The 22,498-nt window shown below is 46.0% G+C and overlaps 1 protein-coding gene across 1 annotated transcript in view; it reads right to left on the reverse strand.

Moving 5' to 3' along the window:
* Positions 1-9,037, reverse strand: part of LOC135897854 (venom metalloproteinase 3-like) — a 28,656-nt gene extending 19,619 nt beyond the window's left edge. Inside the window, exons 1-8 of the mRNA XM_070527405.1 lie at positions 8,937-9,037; positions 5,948-6,141; positions 5,398-5,493; positions 5,177-5,309; positions 4,264-4,302; positions 4,064-4,188; positions 2,707-2,778; positions 2,518-2,651 (exon numbers count right to left, since the gene is read on the reverse strand). Coding sequence (XP_070383506.1) covers positions 2,518-2,651; positions 2,707-2,778; positions 4,064-4,188; positions 4,264-4,302; positions 5,177-5,309; positions 5,398-5,493; positions 5,948-6,141; positions 8,937-8,982 — 839 coding nt within the window. The 5' untranslated portion in view covers positions 8,983-9,037. The remainder of the gene's footprint in view (positions 1-2,517; positions 2,652-2,706; positions 2,779-4,063; positions 4,189-4,263; positions 4,303-5,176; positions 5,310-5,397; positions 5,494-5,947; positions 6,142-8,936) is intronic.
* Positions 9,038-22,498: the final 13,461 nt, after the last annotated feature.

Raw genomic sequence — 22,498 nt, forward strand, 5'->3', positions numbered from 1 at the left:
TAAGCATTGCATTCGGGTAGAAAGAAGGGTCGTGTTGGCTTGTTTTACCTGGTCTTTGATTGAGCAATACGCCTTTCTGCGAATGTTTTCTATGTGCTGCTGCAAAAGCCGACTATCTCCTGTTCCCTTGCCACCTTTACTCAAGTTGTGACCAAGTGCGAAATAATGTGATAATGTTTGTTTCAGTTTTTAGTACGATGTTATTTTTTTCTGCCATGTTTTTTTCAATTTGTTCAGTAGTAATGAACATGTCAAGCATTTCATATATTTTCGTGCAGATCTATAAGTGAGCTTTCTTTTGGTATGGCTCTCAATCAAACAATGTTAGCATTTTATTCTATCTTTCAGGTGTTTTGCGTGTCCTTGTTTTTGCCATTACTAGTGAGTTTTCCCTTTTTATAGTTGTCATGACTACGTCATACACGTCGTCCAATTTTGTGCAATATCTTAGTGCACATATCAGGAGCTCGTCTACATTTAGGTCTTGAGGACGTTATATAAAAATGTTGTTTTTATATGTGTATACATGGAATGGCCTTCGCGTTTTCTAGCGCTTTCACTGCACGCTTTCTTTTGTTATTTCACCATCTGTGAACTTTTGTCTTTAGTACTCTTGTATATGTCATGCACCTCTCACTTTTGCTCATTTTTGGAGCGTGTATCACACCACGTTGTAAGAAAAATCTCTTTTCGGAAACGAAGTCAATAAAGCGAGGCTAAACATCTGTTGTGTTGGAAGTAGAATTTTTTTTATGTCCCGCCACATGCTGGTATAATATAAGTATGGGCAAGACTGCGTGCGTGCCAATGCATAGCCCACGGCGCACCACGCGCCAGCTCGCAAGCAATGCCAATGCGCCGCGTAGCGCGCGCATTGCTTGCGAGCTGGCGCGTGGCGCGCGGTAACAAGCGCGCTATAAAAAAGAAAAAACGCGCCGCTTACGGGTAAAAACAAAAAAAAGTGAGCGGCGCGCGCGACATGGGGGAAAGAGAGAAAGAGAGTGGAGCGGGTCGGCATAATAAAAACAAAAAGGAAAGAAAAACGTTTGGGAGAGGAGGCGCCGCGCGGCTGCTGTTGCTGTTGCCATGGCAACGTAAACAATCATGTGCGCCGCCATTTTGCCTAATGCGTCGCCCCTTGATTAGGGCCGTAACTGAAGGGGACCTTGGCGCTAGCGTCGAAAGAGCGTCTGCTCAAAAACGGCCAATGGGATGTATACGGAGTGTCCGCCCCCTGACCGTACGTCAACGCTACGAACCGTCGGCCCATCTTCACTGTGCCCCTGAAGCAGATTACTTTCAAGATAAACAGCGCCCCCGCTCCATCCCATCTCACAGTGCCATGGTGCGATGCGCGCGACGGAATACGGAGCGGTTTCTCTCCTTGCGCACGCGGGATTCAGCCGCCACCGTCGGCTCGTCATCGCACGATTTCACTCGCACGGGCAACGTACAGCCGTCAGCACGCTTAACACGAACGCTCCGCAGCGTGGCCTAGACCGCTTGGACTGACACCAGCGCCGCGAATTGTTGTGCTCTGTTATCTCGGCATGTTTGCGGCGGCTTACGATAGCTGGAGCTCGATTTGACTGCTCGTCCTGTCTCACTTGTGCCTGACCGGCGGCGAGAGTGCGCTCACTTGACATGTCCGCTTCGCCACGTTTCGCTCGTGGCTGCGGTCTCACGCGCGCCCAGAAAACACGTTGCGGTTGGCTTATATCGGCAATGCGAAATGGCGGCCCCGACAGCTCGCGCGCCTTTCTGGTTTGGCCTCGAAGCTGGTGCTTTAAGGAAATGATAAATACGAAAAGGAGAGCAAATGCAGGTTTTGTGGCGTTTGTAAAGGTAGGACAATAAATATGCAAATCCGGTGGCATAGTGGTTCATGTTTTTGATTCATGTTCACTACTTATGCATCGCAAGGAAAGCCAGTAGCAACTGCCAGAAGAGGTCAACCCAGCGTACACCCGCCCACATTTCTCCTGCGCGACGCTTCGCCTCGTTTCTTTATCTCCACTTCGCTTAACATTACGTGCGCATTCCTCTACGTGGTGGTACTTTGCCGCGCGCAGACCACGCTCGTTTGTACTATTCCCGGCGCGTGATTTTCTTCAACTCTAGGCGCCTTCCTCGTTCGCTTGCTTCGCGGCCTCATAGATCTCCCGCGGACTTGAAGAGCGTGACAGTGACGCTTGCGCGTAAAATAATGCCATAAATTGAAAAAATCGTTACGGCCATCACGGCAGCCCCGCCTATAAGGGCTGCGCCCGTTAATTTTGCCAAGAGGAGCGCAGGTCGCAGCGGCCTGAGACAATATAATTTATGCATTGAGTAGTTAAGCTTCTTTGAACTGCAACAAACGTTATCAAATTTGGTGCAATGGTTGCCAAGACTAAGCATTTTTTATTACATTGTATTCAGATAAATCTCATGAGCAGAAGGTTCCCCTTGAGAGAATTAGGAAGAGGAAATTAATCATTGTTATTGTTTAATAGATAATTTAGAAATTGCACCTACAGTGTGGTCAAATAGACTGCGTCTGCATCGTACAATTCATGGTCGAATATTGCATGATTTCCTATTTTCTTCATGGTTTCCATGGCAACAAGCCTGTCGTCTTTCGACAGGCTGAGATAGATGTTGTCTTCTTCCTGGACATACAATTCATGTTTAGCGCGGATATAGACAATAAGCATTTATACTTACAGTACCCAAACGTCGGATTGAGGTTAGGGCTATAGAGCCTGGGGGATTAAGCTGCTGAAGACGAAGACTGGCCTGCAGATTAGAAACCACAGAGTTAGTTACTTTGGCGTTTGTTTTGTGAAGTGATCTGGGAAAACGTATGAACTTCATTGTCTTGAAGAAAAGACTTTTACGTCGTGAACCTTAAGTATTGAAATTGATGCGAAGAATTTGATTACATCAAAAGGGACTGCTTTCTCATTTATAAAAATAATGACATTATGACACAGTAGGCCTGGCCTATGATCTATTGGTAGTCAATAGTTCTTTTCTCATTTGTACGAGCACGATGGCTTGAATAAACTATTCCCTTGGCAGCATAAGGTTAATACAGTGATCTTCCTAGGGGGTATCGTTGCAATGTCGCAAAATCGCATGCGAGCCAAGCAGTCCTAATATTAACCTGAAATCGAGCAGCAGTTTGATTCGCAATACTCACCCGCGATAAGCGTTAAGTAGCTTACCTAACGGGATAAACACCCCCTGTTTGGCATTTTGCTCACGAACATGCTTTTCGCATTCCGTAAATCTGTGCGAAATTGTCTATGAAGCAATGTCTGTTTTCCTGCACTGCGAACATTTAAGCATCAAGGGTTAATGAAACGTTATAGACTGTTGCCATAAAGTAAAAGTGACTGATGACAAAGAATGATCAAAATCGAGTCCCTCGGCTCCACTTCCTTTCTTGATGAAAAAAGTGTTACCTGAATATACTGCAGTCCTAACTGACGACCCCTAATTACAACATCTGCTATGCATTGAACGTTTTCTGATTACAAGGCGTTTTTATGCTTGTGTGCTGTGATACCTGCAGAAAATGCAGGGCACCCCGCCGAAATTTTCTTTTCTTCTTTCCTGCTTTTCGTTTTCCTTGTCTTTGAGTGCAGCGTGTAGTGACAACCGTCGTTAAGGAGCCTTCAGACATTCTTCAGACGCTTGGTTAACTTGATGCTTGCCAAAGGTTAATGTACAAGTGCATTTCTGTCGGATCATCCAATTTAATGACCATTTTCAATTACGACTTAAGGTGCACGTTGAGTATAATTTAATGAACCATGTTTTCGAGAGATGACCATTCTGAAATTTCTTTTGTGAGCATTAACGCTAGAGTCTAATTTTGAGTCGTACCTTGGACTACGCCAAGTGTATTAAGACAAAAAGAAAATGCTTCAAGTCCCTGTCTTAGGGCCTGCTTATTCGGAGCGAGGGAAAGGTGGCATACGAGCCAATGTAGGGCGCCATGGCTGCAATCTGATCATGCATATGCAAAGTACTGTATCAAGGTTTTATAAAATGTGAAATATGTGCTGATACTTGCCCCGAGCATGAACACAATTACGTAATCAATATGCTCTGATGCATTGTCGAACATCTCTGAGTGGGTAGAGTCACTGATGAACACCATCTCGATGGTGAAGTTTTTCGGCACCTTTAGTGGGGGCTCTGTTGGGGAGAACATGGTTATTTATGCATCAATTGAGACTAGGCAACATCACTGAGCGTGCACTATAGGCAAACCTTTCTTTAGGTACCAGGGTATTTTCCGCCTTGGGCTTCCTGAAACAAGTAGCCAAAGCAAAGATTAGGATTGTCGCGTACGTTGATATAAATGCATACATTGAGGCAGTAACGTGATAGTTTTATGTTTTTGTTGCTATTGCGTCAACGCAGCTTTGTGCTCACAATAACCTAATCGATATGCCACCTGCAGAACCAGTGTAATGCCACTGCATATGTCGTCAAAAGCAGGACAATCCTCGCAAAGTAGTAAAGAAGGTTGTCCGTAACCCTGTTATGTAAGACAAGTATGTCTGTTACAGTAAGATAAATTTTTGAGTTTTGCAGTCCTGTAGCCACGATCTGGCTATGCGAGTTGGCGCAACGGATGGCTCCAACTCAACATTTACTATTAAGAGATCAATGCCTCAACAGTGTTATTTTTCACCACCATGCCACCATCTGACACTGATGACAATTGTACCCTCAACCTAGCGCTAAGCCTCGAAAAACTACAGCCACTGCGTCATTGCCACGGGCGCTTCGTAGCAGAGCGCAGTACCATGCCATGAAATGTAACAAATTAGGAAACTAAATCTTGACGTTGAAATCAGCAAGGATTGGTATACAAGCCTGTTTTGTCACAATAGATTTGCTTTCTTCATTTTCATAGAAGATGAACGTCTGCTTGACACTCATCTAACATCTTAGAAGACAAGAACTCACGCTGTGGAGAATTCTCAGACTCTTTACAAATTACAGAAGCACAGTTCTAGCTACGATTGTAAATGAAGGCTCAAAAATCTACGGCGAATGTTTCGGGGAGTGAGTATGTATATTTCTAGAAATCAGGTAAACGTATCTTTGGTACAAATGCAGATATTTTCTGCTTCAACCACTAAATAGGCATTAAGAAAGGTTGTAGAAAACTTACGGGTTCTTTTTGTCATGTCAAGGCTTCTTTTCAATAAGTTTAACCTTGATAACTTGTGCGGGGTTCCTCCGGATAGTGATCTCTCTGAGGTTGTCAACGGCTCAATCATATGCGAAGCGTTTACCAGTCCGCTCTAGATAAGTACGTCATGTTTAAATTAAGAAGCTCACGCGCCGCTGTTGCAGCAAGGAAATAAATGAGTCAGCAGGAGTGTCACTTACAATATGGTAATCGCCTGCCACTTGAGGTCTCACTAGTAATGCTGCCTGTTTTTCAGAGTCCTGATAAAGATGTCTCTCATAATACTTTCCATCAATCTGAATAAAACATTGCGAGAAAATAACTTTGATTACAGACATGCAGATCAACTTATGCATAACAAAAATAAAGGAATTGCAAAGCGTCATTCTGACATAATAATGAGTGCCTGTGAGCGTAAAGCCACTTCCGCCAGTATAGAAACTTGATGTTAAAAGCGAGCTTGTTATTTTGTGGTTTGTTTATTATTGCAAGCTTGATTACCGGGCTTTCTACGGAAATCACTATCGGAGAGGTCTAAGCACAAGAAGAGTTAAGTGAACAAAAAATGCTGCACTATTAGTAAAGTATTAGTAGTAGTATTAGTATAAGTAGAGATAAAGCAAAACGCCCTTCGGAAATTTGCAGCATGTGATCATAGACAACGAGAAAAAAAAGAAGGCAGATAGCAAGAGATTTAGAGTGTTTATAGGTGTACATCAAATGTGTGACGTGCATCGCCATTTCACTCACATAGCGGTTGATGACGCCATCATTTGTTCCATATTGCAGCGACACTCTCTCTGACAGCACTGAAGCTTTCGTTAATTTAAGAGAATGACCATCACGTATGAGGAGAATTTTTTCGGAGTTGCCTTCTCTGTCCTCGAGAACTCTAGGATATACTGTGATGCTGTCCTGTACCAACTCCTCCCGGCTGCAACCGACTAGAAAAAGATGCAGAAAGAAAGCGTTGATGTGACCCGGAGGCGCATACGATTTCGCGAGCTTATTAACGTGTTTAGAAGATACTTGAAATTTTCCCACTTTTTGGACTAGTGAAGACCGCGAAGCATATGCATAATGACAGCAATCTCAGACAATAAATCGCGCACAAATTGTAGCAATATCTGCTTGATATATCCTGCTTAATCATGTGGTATGATCAATCGAGAATTGCAATATTCAAAATTCATCTTTGTCTAATGTCATGTTTAACACGTGTAACGTCAAGGACAAGGTGCTGGTCGTCCTGCAGTAAAAATGAGTTAAGAAGTTTTGATTGCTCAATATTTTAAGCTAGGATAGTACATTCTGTGAATTACCTTCGTAATGACTGAAGATATGCTTATAACAGGAATGTTACTATGATAAGAGGAGTGCCAAATTGCAAACATTTTGCTGAAGAAACAACAGCAAAACATTTCGTGATTATCTCTTTCTCATTTATGTGTCTGAGAATGCTGAATTACAGCATGAGCCAGGGCGGCTAGTGTTCATTCACCGTCCTGGCATAAATGTTAGCAATACTACCTGAGCTTCACAATGAATGTTTTATGAGTGCGCTATATATTTGTTCGAATCACTCAGCTTCTGAGGGTTAAGGTCACTGAAACAGTCATCGAAACCAGATAGAATTAAGCACACGAGTAGATCTTTGTGATTTGCTGCTTGCTTTGCAAATGTTGAAAGTTGTAATGTGACAAGGTTTCGCAAAATTGGCGATTTCTCGAGTGCAATTTTATTCGTTGCGTATCTTGAGAAAAGAGAACACACGTATTTGTTAGTAACCTAGGTATCCATACAGCGATATGTTTCAAGTTACGAAATTAAGATTTTGTGTTATTGCCATTGCAAGTGTAAGGAAAATCTTGCTTTAGTTCTCAAAGCTGTGCTGGTGGAGCGATCGCAGACGAACTTGCTTCTCGCTGACACTAAACGAACACCTGTTATATCTTTCACTGCTATAGTTGTGTCTGTGTTTATCATAATATTTCATAACCAGCACTTATCATTAACATTTCTCACCCACTTTGGCGACGGCAGCGATAACATCACAGTGGGAGGTACAAGCGTGAATCTGAATACCCCACACACGCACAAAAAAAAACTCTTTTACAACACATTGGCGCAATGCAGGGCTTCTTTTTAAACATCTGGCAACGACGATTATTATTGGCTGCCCAAAAATACCAAGTACTTATTTGATATCATGACATAGCCAGCCAACTACCTGCATTTGTGTCTGTTTGTACCTTTTGTCACAGTCGTTGCTGCCGCAGCTGCACTCTAGCAAGCATACCGCAGTAGCACTATGCGACATTCATTTTACAGTAGTTTCACTGTAAAATGTGATTGCTCAAGTATTGCAGTTTGAATTATTGTGTTGAATCTGCATTAAGGCATGTTGCATTTTCCAAGGTCGTTAACCTACCCTTCAACAACATACTATCGATAACTTAAAATTATTTTTAAATGACATTGAAAAGATGAAAAAAAAAACAGCAGGATGAAGTCGAAAAAGTTTGCTGTAACTTTTTAAAAACCTAATACAGTTGAACGCTGACATAGCAACACCTTCAATATAACGAAATTCTTGATATAACGAATCATTTACCTTTCATAACCTGTTGCCTATAGAACACCACGTATTCAGAACCTCAATATAGCAAAGTGTGTAAGCGATTTCGATAGAACGAAATGTCACTGCCGCAGCGAAGGAATGCCGAGAGAATAAATGTAAATTTCCGCGGACGGAGATGGCCAAATGATTGAATTACAAGCGGCTACTTGCAAACGCACCTCTCAGATCGCGCACCCTTCGACAAGAGCTCAAGCAGAGTGGAGCGACATCAGGTTCCGATAAAGTCCAAGTGTGATAAGATCCTATCGCGCCCCGCGTACTGGGTGTTTTAGGTGCGAGGGAAAGTTTGCGAGGGGGAGAGAAGAGAGATGCTGGCTTCACGAGTGCCGCCTTCCTACACGAGCAAAGAGAAAGAGGGGGAGGGGGCAAGCTCGCGGTAACGCTATCAAGCGCGCGCGAGGGTTCAGGGTGGGGGCGGACTGCCACGTAAAAGCGTGGCTGGTTTCGCTTAATTCCGACCGCCGATGTGAAGATGTCGTCGACGTACGTGGCATCAAACCGTGTCATTCATCGCCGACTCCCAAATCTATCAAAATTAATCGTTTTCCCATTAAAATTTGTTTCTTTTTTAAATTGCCCGATAAATTTGAAAATTGTGCGGCCCCTTCCCGTGTAAAAGAAATTGATCGGCGACTGAACTTATTTGCAGAATAGATTGACTTTCAATACAACGAAATTTCTATATAATGGAGCAAATGGGAAATTTTACAGATTCCATTATGTCGAAGTTTACCTGTATATAGGAAATTTTGGCGCCTTCAAGTGGCGCTGGTGACAGCTTTTCACACTGAACAAATACACAGCAAATATGAAAAAAAAGCCGAACGTTACAAGAAAGACTAAGTCGGGTAACGTAAATGCAGTAAACGAGTTCAGAGCGAAAAACTCAGGAAGGAAATTTGAACCTCAGAATAAGCTCACATAAATGTATAACAGTCAGCTAATATACAACAAAGAAATCGCCACAGAGCTCATATAATACACACTAGAACGTAATGTCAGCTATCATACATATACACAGGAAACACGAAGTCGGGCCTTTAAAACTTACAAATGAATGGTGCTCGATAATCCGAACAAAGAAAATAAATTGCTTACTCATTAGAGCGCTGTACACAAAGCATGTAAGTACACAATTTTTCATTTCCAAGGGAGTATGCTGACAGTGTGGAAATGTTCTTTGAGGGATACGACGTGCCAGCTTATACGTCTCACCAAGAAATAGACAGCGGAAATGTATGTAAATCGCAGCCTCTGACGGTGTGGCCCTCTGCTTTCTTGAGAATAATGTCACAGGTCTCGTTTTTTGGCGCGCCAGGACAGCGTGTTCTTTGCTGTTACTTACCCGAGAAGGCCGCTTTCACGGAAGCAGGTCTGTTTGCTTCCAGGTAGTGACGGGCTTAATGACATCGCCAGAGAAAAAGGTGAGCGAATAAGGGCGAGTTTGAACATTAAAGGCTAAAAGAAATGTCAACGTGTTGCCGATGTCTTGTCTCTCATGTTAAACGCTTTGTCCTCAATTAAATCTGGTGCCATATTACCACTAGGTGCCACTATCAAGCACTTAGAAGTTAACACCGGTATGCTTGATAGTGTCGAATTTTCTAATTTACCAGCACATTACTCCCTCCTGTCTTTTTCTAATTTCTGACAAATCGGTGGGCGGTTGCGGCGTATGTCACTAACTCCTCCTGACAGCCGCAATGCCAGCCCTGTACCAGTAGACACACCTGTCCATAAACAACCATATACTTAGATTTAGGTGCACGTTCAAGAACCCCAGGTGGTCCAAATTACCGGAGTCCCCCGTTACGGCATACTTCATAATGAAACCGTGGTTTTGGCACGTAAAACCCCCGAATTTTTTTCCCATCGGGCATGCTGTAGAACCTCAGAATTTACATCCTGAGTGTGGAGGTTTCTTCGAAGCAACGTTGGCATCCAGAAAAACCAGTATGGACAGTGGAGCCACAATTTATCTCGTCCTCCTGAACCCTAGAGCATAGAAGGTTTTTAAATGATTTGTTCAATCACTTTCAACGCGTGGTTGAGCTTATCCAGTGGTACAACGCGGCCAAGTTGGCAAACATTATGCCAGCTTGGAGCATGGTACTTTTACTCGATACGAGGACGCAGGAGAGGTTCGCCCATTGTGGATTGAATCTACCGTCCCCTGCTGGAAACCTATGCCAGCGCTGAAGACCGTGAATGAGCCGACCGGGCCACCCACTCACGCATCTGAACGCCAAATGAAAGCATTATTTCCATACAACGAACACATAGCACTGACCTTACGTGAAGAGGATACGAACATGTCAGAAGGAGCTGGGCAAATAGATGCACTGCGTTATATTACTTTATATATGACCGAAACGTGCTCGTTGATCCGTGTGCACCAAACTTACATCGAAGAACGAGGCTACCAGGACCAACGCACTATCAATAAACTAACCGTTCAGAATACTGAACGGTTAAAGGGAGAGGTGATTAAGGACCAAGACTTGCAAATTTTTGTGCCGATGCGCTATACCAGGTGATTTATTTTACAGCGAAGCTGTTAAGGGCTACTTCCCCCAATATTGTGTCCTGTCTAGAAACAAGATCTTGAAGATAGTGCAATGCAGGGAAGACCCACGGCGGAGGGGATGAATGCGTTAACCGCTCCCCATAAGTGGGCCTTTCCTGAAGATAGTGCAATACCGGGCCAAACCGTGGCGGAGGTTAAGCAGGCATTAAGCACTCCCCATAGGTGAACCGACCCCGAATTGAGTACAACACCGGGGCGACCCGCGGTGGAGGTGAAGCAGGCGTTAAGCACTCCCCTTACGTGGCCTATACCGAAGATGGTGCAATTGCAGGATAGTGCAATTGCATGATGACGCTGCAGGACCTACTTCACAGGTTCTGCAGCGTCATCATTTAGGGCTCCATGGTAGGTGGCTGGCGTTATTCCCGAAAAAACGCTCACTTGTGGCTGGTTTCTTCCCTCCCTACTACCTTATCGTTCACTGAAGAGGGGTGCACCAATGAAGTCTTCGAGTTGTTTGGCAGTCAAAAATAATTTGATTCCCAATTCACCCTGAAAAACCAGACACGCCAGTGCGAACAATCTCACCGGTTCTAGTTTCGAAGTCTCTTACCGAAGTTTTTGGTATTGGTTATAAAGCGCCCAAGATCGCAAAGGGTGATGTCCTCTTGGAGCGCCGAAACGAGAAAAAATATGAAGAACTGTCCAACAAAGCGCGTTGGAGGCTACCGAAGATTTTCTTTCAAACACGGGCCTTGAACTCTCCCCCGCTAAATCAGAGCTACTGTTATACCGCCAGTCCAGACAGGGGGTCAGAAATCTTTCGCCCCTGGAAACTCTGCCGTTAGAAATTCGATCTAAATATGGGCATCCCATACCGAGGAAGGACTCGGTTGAGATACTAGGTGTCCTCATTGATGCCAAGGGCTGTAACTCGACGGCCCTCAACAGGCTCACTGGACAGGCTAGTAATGTCCTAAGACTTGTAGCCCGCGTCTCCAATCGAAGAGGCAGTCTTAAGAGGATAATTTGCTCAGAGCTTATCAGGCATTCTTCCTGAGTCATGTCACCTACATCGCGCCGTACCTTAATTGGGGTAAAGCGGAAAAGGCCAAGCTCGACTCCCTAATCAGAACCGGCCTCAAGCGCGTGCTCGGCCTTTCGCAGTCCACAAGCACTGAGAAGCTGCTGGAGCTAGGACTCTATAACACCATCGATGAGCTAATAGAAGCTCACACAGCGGCTCAGATAATGAGACTTTCATCCACTAAGCCAGGGATTAAGATTTTAGAAGAAGCAGGAATCCAACCCAGACATAAACCGGTGACCAAAGTCAGCTTGACCCGGGAAACCAGAGCTCGCATCATGGTTGACCCTGTCCTGCGAAACATCCACCCAGTGCATAACCAGGAAGATTCGCGAGAGCCAAGTCCATCCTTAAAAAGATCAATCAGCAGAGGCTAGATGCCCTCTTTGTCGATGCTGCCAAATATGACAGTGGGGATAAGTTCGCTGTCTCGGTGGTAGACGCGGGGGGCAACCTGGTCAATGCAGCCTCTGTTTATACTAAGTTTGCCCATGTGGCGGAGGAAGCGGCGATCGCTCTGGCTTTTCACAGCTCAAAAGTTCCCGCTATCATCTTCTCGGACTCGCGCACCGTGGTTAGATCCTTCTCGTCCGCCCTCATATCTGAACAGGCGTACAGTATTGTGGTCAAAGCACTTCAAAGGACTAGGGAGAGTACCGAAGGAGGATACCAAATCTCGTGGTTACCAGCCCATCTAGATAGCTCAATTAACCCGCTTGGATGTAATCCTAACGAGCAGGCCCACCGGAGCGCGCGCGATTTCACGCACCGCGCTGTCGAGGGTAGCCAGGCTTGGAACGAGGTCAACATCCACAAAGATCCATTAAGTACATTCCACGAAATTGTTTCTCATTATCGACTAGGCAGCAGGACATTTCCACCCCCTCACCCCAAATTGAACAAACCTCAGGCTACCACACTAAGACTCCTGCAAACTCGTACATATCCCACTCCTCGGTCTCTTCACAGGATAGATCCTCAACACTCACACTCGTGCCTCAAATGTGGTCATGACTCATGCTGCTTTGACCACATGCTCTGGCTGTGCCCAGCCCTTAACGCCTCTCCACCCATCACGAAAGAACCATGGCAGGACTCTCTCAAGAGCAGCAATTTCACCATTCAACTCCAGGCTGTCCAGAGGGCCCACGACATTGCCGCGGGACTTGATCTCCCGGTTCCATCGTGGGCGGAGCCACCGACTTGATCTTCGGGAGCCTTCGGTTTGGCTCCCCGAGGTCTCAGTCTCTCAGGACTCAAATAAAGTTCTTGTCATGTCATGTCATGTCCAATGTAGTCTCACTTGGGGATTCCCAAGTAACAGCAACCCCGCACAGTACTATGAATGCCACCCATGGCGTTGTCTGAGATGGTGATCTCTTGGAGTTGACTGAAGCTGAACTGATGGAGGGCTTCCGTTAGCAACACGTCATCAACGTTAAACGAATGAACACGAGCCGGGATAGCAAGGAAATCCAGACCAAGCGCCTGATAGTTTAGGCTCAAGTGTTCTGCCCGAGTCCATCAAGGCCGGGTGCATCAAGCTTCGTGTTAGGCCATTTGTACTGAGTCCCCTCCGATGTTTGAAATGCCAGCGTTTCGACCGCAGTTCGCAGGGCTGCTGAGGCCGCCAAAGCTGTGCGAAATGCAGGGCTCGGGAGCACACTTCTGAATCTTGCGAACACTCTCTCCACTCTGAAATCTGTGATGAGGTGCACGCCACATACTCGCGGTCGTGCCCATCCCGGAAAAAAGAAAAGGAAATATTTTCAATTAAAGTAAACAAAAATATAACGTTTAAGGAGACACGCAGGTGGGTATTCTACCTAAAAGTAAACAAAGATATAACTTTTGATGATGATGATGTGTGTTGTTTTGTGGCGCAAGGGCCAGGTTTGGCCAAAGAGCGCCATGACCGGTGGTAGTGTTAAGGATGTATTATGGAAGATGTGACTTGGCTGTAAAGTGGCCTAAAAATATTCGCTGTAAAGTGCGTAAAATCTACGTACTATAAAATTATGGCGATGACTAATGACGAATACTATGAACATTAAAATCCATCGTACAAGAATGATGCAAAATATAAAATGTATAAGATGGTAAAATTACTTGGAGCACTGCTGCCTCGCCAGAGCCCTTGAAAACAAGGGTCTAGAGGCATGTGCTATACCAAGGAGCTATCACAGCGGCGTCCTCTGAAGAGAGGACCCGCTATGAATATGTAGGGCTAAAAACATGCAAGACAACATCTTTCAGAAAATTTAGGACTGCGTTGGTGTCAAACAAAGGTTCTTGGCCGAGTAACATAACAGGATGAAGGGGAATGCGCTGCCGGTAGGCTAAGGGAAAATGTTTCTTTCTTTCATATTCGGCTTCCCGACACTCCAGGAGGACGTGGAGGACGGTCAGCCTCTCCCCGCATCTACCGCAGGTTGGAGGATCATTTTCAGTGAGTAAATAGTTATGCGTGCCAAATGTGTGTCCTATTCTCAGACGACAGAATAGGACATCTGTTCGGCGTGATTTTGTTACAGAGGGCCAGAATCCTAACTGTGGCTTGATCACGTGGAGCTTATTATTTGTTTCCGCGTCCCATAGGCGTTGCCAGTGGTTGCGTAGTTTCCTCCGTAAGAAGGGCTTCAGATCCGTGACAGGAACTGCAGCGGTAGGATTAGCAGAATGCCATGCAACTGACGTGGCCATCTGGTCCGCCAGAACATTACCTTCGATGGCCCTATGACCTGGCACCCAGCATATAATCACATACTGGTTAGATGCATATGCTTCACATAAGACTGAATAGAGTTCAATTATTACAGGATTTTTGTGCTTGCAGAACGATATCAAAGCCTTCACAACACTTAGGGAGTCCGTATATATAACTGATTTTTTGAGTTTTGATTTCCTTATATGTTTCACGGTCGACAGTATTGCGTAGGCCTCAGCCGTGAAGATACTAGTTTCCGGATGCAGTGCGTCGGATTCCGAGAAGGATGGCCCGACGGCTGCATAGGACACCCCGTCATGTGACTTCGATGCGTCTGTGTAGAACTCCGTGCAGGAGTGTTTGTGCTGCAGTTCCCGGAAATGCATTTGGATTTCGATATCTGAAGCGTGCTTTGTAACTTGAACGAAAGATGTGTCGCATTGTATCAGCTGCCACTCCCAAGGAGGTAGCAGCTTGGCTGGATGCATTAGGGGGAGCTCGAGGAGTGGGACATGCATTTGATCACTAAGCTCCCTCACACGCAGCGAGAAAGGCTGTCTTACGGAGGGACGATTGCGAAAGAGTGTAGCATATGTCATGTCATTAATGGTATTAAAACAGGGATGTTGTGGATTTGAGTGGACTTTCAGAAAATATGTTTGGCTAATGTATGTTCTCTGCAGATGAAGTGACCACTCATTTGATTCTACATATAAACTTTGTATGGGACTCGTTCTGAAAGCGCCTGTGGCCAGTCGGATTCCTAGATGGTGGACCGGATCTAGCATCTTTAGCGCGCTCGGGGCTGCAGAATGATAGATCACGGCACCATAGTCTAGTCGTGATCGAATGAGGCTCTTATAGATATTCATTAGACACTTCCTGTCACTACCCCACGTAGTCTGAGATAGAAGTTTCATTAGATTCATTGTTTTCAGACATTTTTGTTTAAGATATTTAATGTGGGGGACGAAAGTGAGTTTGTAGTCAAGTATGACACCCAGAAATTTGTGTTCTTTGTTTACAGGTATCTGCTGTCCACGCAGTTCTATGCAAGGATCTGGGATAAGTCCTCTCTTTCTTGTAAAGAGAACGCAAGAGCTTTTGTTAGGATTGATCCTAAATCCATTCCTGTCTGCCCACGTTGACACTTTGTTCAGGCCATGCTGTACCTGTCTCTCGCAGACTGCGAGGTTACAAGATTTGAAACCTATTTGAATGTCGTCCACATAGACAGAGTAAAAGACGACGGGTGGTAGTGAAGCACGAAGCGTGTTCATCTTCACGATAAAGAGCGTGCAGCTGAGCACGCCTCCTTGGGGTACACCCGTTTCTTGCGTAAAAGGACGTGAGAGTGCATTGCCGACTTTTACCCGGAAAATACGATTTGAAAGATAGCTTTTTATTATATTAAACATATTACCGTGGATGCCCATTTCTGACAGGTCTCTTAAGATTCCGTAACGCCACGTTGTGTCATACGCCTTTTCCATATCGAGAAATATCGATAGGAAGAACTGTTTATGTATAAATGCGTCCCGGATATTCCCTTCAACACGCACGAGATGATCGGTTGTGGAGCGCCCTTCTCGGAAGCCGCACTGATAAGGATCAAGCATTTTGCTCTCTTCAAGGAAATGAATAAGTCGCCGATTTATCATTTTTTCGAACACCTTACAAATGCAGCTTGTGAGGGCTATCGGGCGGTAACTTGCCACCGAGGAAGGGTCTTTGCCTTGTTTCAAAACAGGGACTACAATGGCTTCTTTCCACGCGGTTGGAAGGTACCCTGCATCCCAGATGGTGTTGAAAAGTGTAAGTAGTGTAAGTTGCGTGTCATTGTGTACGTTTTTGAGCATTTCATATAAGATTCTATCAGATCCTGGTGCGGAACTCTTACATGCGCTCAAGGCCGCTTTCAACTCGGCAGCACTAAATGGGCAATTATAGGGTTCATTCTGTCGGCATTTATTGATGAGTGGCTTGCATTCTTCTATTTCTTTATATTTCAGGAATGTTTGCGAATAATGGTTGGAGCTTGATACACTCTCGAAGTGCTCCCCAAGTGAGTCTGCTTGTTCAAGCAGGGTATCGCCTTGTGGGTTTACCAGGGGGAGTGAATGTGTTTGCCGCCCTCTAATCCTATTTACTCTGTTCCAGGCTTTGGCCTCATCCCTAAACGAGTTAATACTTGATAAAAACTTTTGCCAGCTTTCTCTTCTGGCCTGCCGGCGGGTTCGCCTGCCTTGTGATTTTACTTTTTTAAAGTTAATAAGATTCTCTGCAGTGGGGGAGGCGCGTAGCAACCCCCACGCTTTGTTCTGATTTTTACGTGCGATCCTACAATCGTCGTTCCACCACGGGACACGCCGTTTGCAGGACAGACCATTTACTTGTGATATACATTTAGATGCGGCATCTATTATGAAGGCTGTAAAATATTCGACAGCAGCGTCAATTTCTAGCGAGGACATGTCATCCCACGAAATACAAGATAGAGTTCGAAATTTTTCCCAGTCGGCAGTGTCAACTTTCCACCTAGGAGCCTGTGGTGGATATTCCTTTTCTTCAGGTGTTCTAAGCAGTATTAGGAAGTGGTCGCTTCCGTAAGGATTGTTGTTAACTTGCCATTCGAGTTCAGACAGTAGTGACGGGGAGACTAGGCTAAGATCTATTGAAGAAAATGTTCTGTTTGCAAGAGAATAGTATGTCGCTTCCTTCTTATTCAGTAGACAAGCACCAGAAGAGAAAAGGAACTGTTCAACAAGACGTCCTTGCGCATCTATACGAGGGTCGCCCCAAAGGTAGTTGTGTGCATTGAAGTCGCCTAGAACCAGATAAGGTTCTGGCAATTCATCTATAAAGGACTGAAATTCATGTTTAGTTAATTTGTAATGTGGGGGTATATAAAGCGAGCAAATAGTGATGAGTTTGTTTAGCAGAACAGCTCGCACCGCCACTGCCTCAAGGGGCGTACGTAGCTGTAAAGATTGACATGCTATACTTTTATGAGTGAGAATCGCCACACCACCCGATGATGCGACGGCATCATCGCGATCTTTGCGAAACGTAACATAGGTACGGAGAAAGTTTGTGTTTTTGGATTTTAAGTGTGTTTCCTGTAAACACAGCACTTTTGGATTGTGTTTATGGATAAGTTCTTGAACATCATCTAGATTCCTAAGTAGACCTCTGACATTCCACTGAATGATTTGTGTATCCATATTTTAAATTTAATTGGTGCTGTGTTTACGGAAACGGAAGGGATGTCTTAGATTACAGAGCCCTTTCGAGGCCCTGTAACCGGGGTTTTGCTCTTTTTGAAGCGTTCGAGGGAACCTCGCCGCTCCTTAGGCGCCTGGGGCGCCTTGGGGATAGTTGTGGTGTCCATTGCCTCTTGTGAGGCGCCGGACACGTGCTCTTGCGAGCGAGAAGTTACCAGGGAAGGGCCCGCCTTGGAGGGCAGGACCCCTGCGCCCACCAGCCCGGAGGTCGGTGGGGTTCCCTGGGGGATTTGGTTGCGCCGGCCATTGCCAGCACTGGAAGGGACCTGGGAGGTTGAGGCAGCCTCGGCTGCGCCCACCTTCGGGGTCGATGGCCCCTTTTCCTCGGTTGGCGGAGCAGCGCTAGCTGCAACCACCGTGGGGGCAGATGGCGTAACTGCCGACTCACTGCGTGTGGGTCGGACAGTCGCCGGAGGCCGTTGTGACGCTGCCCCCTGACGCGCCACTTCGGCAAAGCTGGCCTTAGGAAGGTGTGCAACCCGCCTGCCTGCCTCTTTGAAAGTGATATTTTCCTTGACTTTAATTGTTACTATTTCTTTTTCTTTTTTCCAAGACGGGCATGACCGCGAGTATGCGGCATGCTCGCCATCACAATTGACACAGTGGAAAGCATTCTCACAAGCTTCAGAGGAGTGTTCGTGCGCACTGCATTTCGCACAAGTTTGGCGGCCTCGGCAGCTCTGCGAACTGTGGCCAAAACGCTGGCACTTGAAACATCGGAGGGGATTTGGCACGTATGGTCTTACACGGAGCTTGATGTACCCGGCCTCGATTGACTCGGGCAAGACACTTGAATTGAAGGTGAGTATTAAGTGTTTGGTCGCTAGTTCTTTACCATCTCGCCTTATCTTAATTCTTTTGACATTTGTAACATTCTGTTCGCTGAAGCCCTCCAAGAGCTCAGCCTCAGTGAGCTCCAGCAAATCATCGTCCGAGACAACGCCGCGGGAGGTATTCATCGTGCGGTGCGGGGTTACTACTACTTGGGTCTCCCCAAATGATACTAGCTGTGGCAGCTTCTCAAATTGCTTCTGGTCGCGGAGCTCCAAGAGGAGGTCACCGCTAGCCATCCTTGACACCTTATATCCTGGGCCAAAAACTTCGGTAAGGGACTTAGATACTAGGAACGGGGAGATTGTTCGTACTTGTTTAGCCGGTTTTTCTGAGTGGATAACATGAAAACGTGGAAAATTGTGGACTTGACGTCCGAAAAACTGAAAAACTTCTTCGGTGCGCCCTCGTTTATGAGGGCGATCAGGTAGTTTAGGAAAAGCATGTTCCATAAGTAATGTTGGGTTTTCGGCCGCGATGCCGACCACCCACCATGGAGCCCAACAGGGGGACGTGACAGGAGCTTCTGCTATAGAAACCCTGCCAACGCCAGCCGTACATCGCTGCTATAACCAAATACAGCATAACCAAGGCTGGCTAGCTACACAAGGTTAACCCTTGCCGCCGGGAAACTAGGAAGTGAGGAGAAGTGATGAGAAGACAGGAAAGATGAAAAAGACGGGAGAGAAAGACGAAGATTGGAGAGGAGGACAGGAAAAGGCGACTGCCGATTTCCCCCGGGTGGGTCAGTCCGGGGGTGCCGTCTATGTGAAGCAGAGGCCAAAGGGGTGTGTTGCCTCCGCCGGGGGGCCATAAAGGTCCAATCACCCAGCATCAGCTCAACCCCCAGGATCCCCCTTTCCCCAGACACGGCTAAGCCGCGCACGGCTACACGCGGGAGGGTCCAACCCTCGTGTGCTCGGGTCCGTGGTGTCGCCACACACCAAACGCCTGCTTGCGCAGACGCCCCTGCGGGGGATATAACTTTTAAGGAGGCGCGCAGGCGGTTACCCTACCTACCCAAGTGTCCATATGGCGCGTCTGGAGGCAATGACAACCGCTTCCTGCGGCTGTACAGCCCACGCTCAAGGAGCCGGTGGTGATGCCATCCGCCCCCTTCAGCGGCTGCAGCCAACGTAGACGAGGACAGTAGACGAGGACATTGACCTCCGGGATGGTGGCCCCTAAGGGCCTCGTCCCTTGAGAAGAGGTCCTCTCATTGAGACGCCGCTGACAAGGGCGGGGGTCCAGCGCCCCGGAGGAGGCGATGGACACGACTCCCAGTCAAACGGTGCCACTGGCGCCCAAGGAGAAGTGGGAGTCCATTGACCGTTCCAAAAAAGGCAAAACCTGCGGCATGGCGCCTGGAAAGAGCTCCATGAGCTAATTTTCTATTCTTGAACACACAGCATCACACATTATGAAAATGAACACACAAATCCTACAGTGGAATGTAAGAGGAATTATCCACAATCTCGAGGATATCGCAGAACTAATCTCTACGTATAATCCAAAAAGTTCTCTACGCTGGAAACACATTTAAAACCCACACAAAAGAGTTTCCTCAGACAGTATGCTATCTACCGGAAAGACCGTGACGACGCAGTGGCCTCGTCCAGAGGTGTAGCAATAGTTGTAGATAAGCATGTTGCATGCCAATTTCTTTTCTCGAGACACCCCTCAAGGCGGTGTCTGTGCGAGCGATTCTCTTTTACAAATTATTAAGAGCTGTTACATTTACATAGCGCCTTCTTACTAACTTCGCAAAACAGAATTCTACAAGCTGATTGACCAGCTTCCAGAACCATGTATTATCGCTGGTGATGTTAATGCTCACAGCAACTTATGGGGAGATTCTCGGTGTATTGCCTGGGCTCGGCTTATGGAAAGCTTTCTGGTAAAGTCTGGTGCATGTGTCTTTTAATAAAGAAGAGCCCACCTATTACAATATCCACCACAATTCATTTTGTTCCACATGTTCAGCGATTGGCACTGCTACACTTTTCCTTATACAGAATGAAATGTGGTTAAGAACCCTTTTGGGAGGACCATTTTACTCTATCCTTTACCTTGACACAGCAGCATGATACTCCACCTCACGCCCCCCAATGAAAATAACATCAGCTGACTGGAAACGTTTTAAAGAGTCGACCTACCTAACCGAAAATTTTATCAACAATTTTAGTATTGATGACAAAGTAGTGTATTTTACTTGTTTTATACTCGACGCAGCTGAAACACTTTTTCTACAAACCCAATGTCTCATGTAAATGATGGGTCCCTTGGTGCAATGAGGAGTGCAGCCTGGCACCAATGAAACAAAAAGGCGTGGGGCGTACTGCATCGCTCTTCGGCTACGGAAAATATCATAGAATTTAAACTGGTAAAACCACAAGAAAGGCGGACGTGGAGACAGGCAAGGAGGGCTAGTTGGGAGAGGTTTCTCTCAGGCCTAACATCCTACACTCAAGAGTTTAATGTATGGAATGTCCTAAGAAAGCAAAAGCGATAGAAATTCCACCCATTGCCATTAGTTGACAACTAAGAGAATACCTTGGAAGACCAGGCCAACGGTCTGGGCGAACACTTCGACTATTTATCATGCTCCATACATTACTCAAAATTATTCCTTAAATATAAACAAGCTAGTTAAATTGGGTTTATTGGCGAAAAAAGCGACGTAGGCTTTACTGCGCAAGACACAGGGTGCTGGGAAGTCAGTGACAGAAACAGTAAAGCCGGCATTATTTAGAATATGTTCAGAAGGCCTAGTTCGTTTTAAAAATTCACTACATATGTAAAAGGAACAAGTGAATTGTCTCCCAAAATACGGTACGTGACGTTTATCACATAGCGGCTGTGCTTCCTTTGTGAGTAGATAATTGTGTGTGTGCACCCTATTCGCAGTCTGGTAATATTACCTCAGTGAAGCGTTCCTGGGAATAGCAGGTTTTCCATTCACCTAGCACCGGTTTTATGAGGCGCTAATTGTTATTATTGTTCATGTTCCACTGATACTGCAGTATGTTATTCAGTGCCTTGCAAGTAGCTTGAAGCCCATCTTTTAAGGGGGCCCTTATTTTAGATATAGTTTCGTGTTTAGCATTAGCAGCACATGTATCCGCCTTTTTATTTCCCGGGATTCCAACGTAATTTGGCACCCAGTAGAAACGCTTCGACTGGTTTTGATTTATGCGTGGCAGTGTGTGTAGGACGCCGCTGATTAGAGGTTCTTGCTCGGATTTTAAATTCAGGCTTTTAAAAACACTTACATGGTCAATGAAAATGACTGCTTCTTGTGTTTTCCAGTTACAACTTCCTGTACGGCCATCCGAAGAGGATAACATTCTGCTGTGAAAACAGAAACGAATAGCGGGAGTCTAACAGACGGCTCCCAGGTTGCCGATATGACACTGCTTCCCACATAATCATGTTTCTTTGAACTGCCTGAGTAAAACTCTAAGTGAAGTATGCTCAAGCGTTGAAAGGAATTCATAATGAACTCAAGTCAGACTGTGACGCCGTCCGACGCTACTTTTGCCGACATGTCTGGAAAGTGCTCATTCTCACTGCACTGCAAGAATGCACAACCGATGACCGGTACCACACTTTAAGCAAGTCACGACCTACGGACTAGCCGATCTGCAGTTTAACGGGAACATGTATGCTGGTCGGAACTCTATAGGAATCGTTCTGGTTTACTGCACGCATTTCGGGCGGCCGCGCACCGCGGACAGGTGACGAGTCACAGCATGCCGACCAAGATCCCAGCACAGGAGAACGTCGTTACGCGTACAAGTACACTGACTTCGGCCTGAGGTAGACTGTTGTCATGGTAAGTGAAGCTTCAGAGACACAAGGTTCTGTAGTATCCTGCGCGCGATGCCGAACAGTAAACACCTATACGTGCAGCTAGCGCGTTGACCGGGCCTACGTGCGACCATCAGCCGTTTGATGTGCGCGCAGGCGTAGTACGTTCTGTCGAGTCTTGTTAACCCTTGCACCCCATCCGCCAACCTTCACTTCCCTGCGCCCGTCGAGCCCAAAGGTAAGATTTCTGCGGTAAAGAGGGTTCGTTCCTTATTTACAGCGTGCTCTTCTTTCCCGTCCTTCCACATGGCTCTCTTACGTGCTACAAATCCATCATCCGCTGTCAAAAGCAGCTGTCAGCACTGCACACTGTACAGCTGTCACTGGCATACAAGGCATTGATCATATCCATAT

This window comes from Dermacentor albipictus, chromosome 10 (genome assembly GCF_038994185.2).
Source record: "Dermacentor albipictus isolate Rhodes 1998 colony chromosome 10, USDA_Dalb.pri_finalv2, whole genome shotgun sequence".
In the NCBI taxonomy this organism is placed as follows: Eukaryota; Metazoa; Arthropoda; class Arachnida; order Ixodida; family Ixodidae; genus Dermacentor; species Dermacentor albipictus.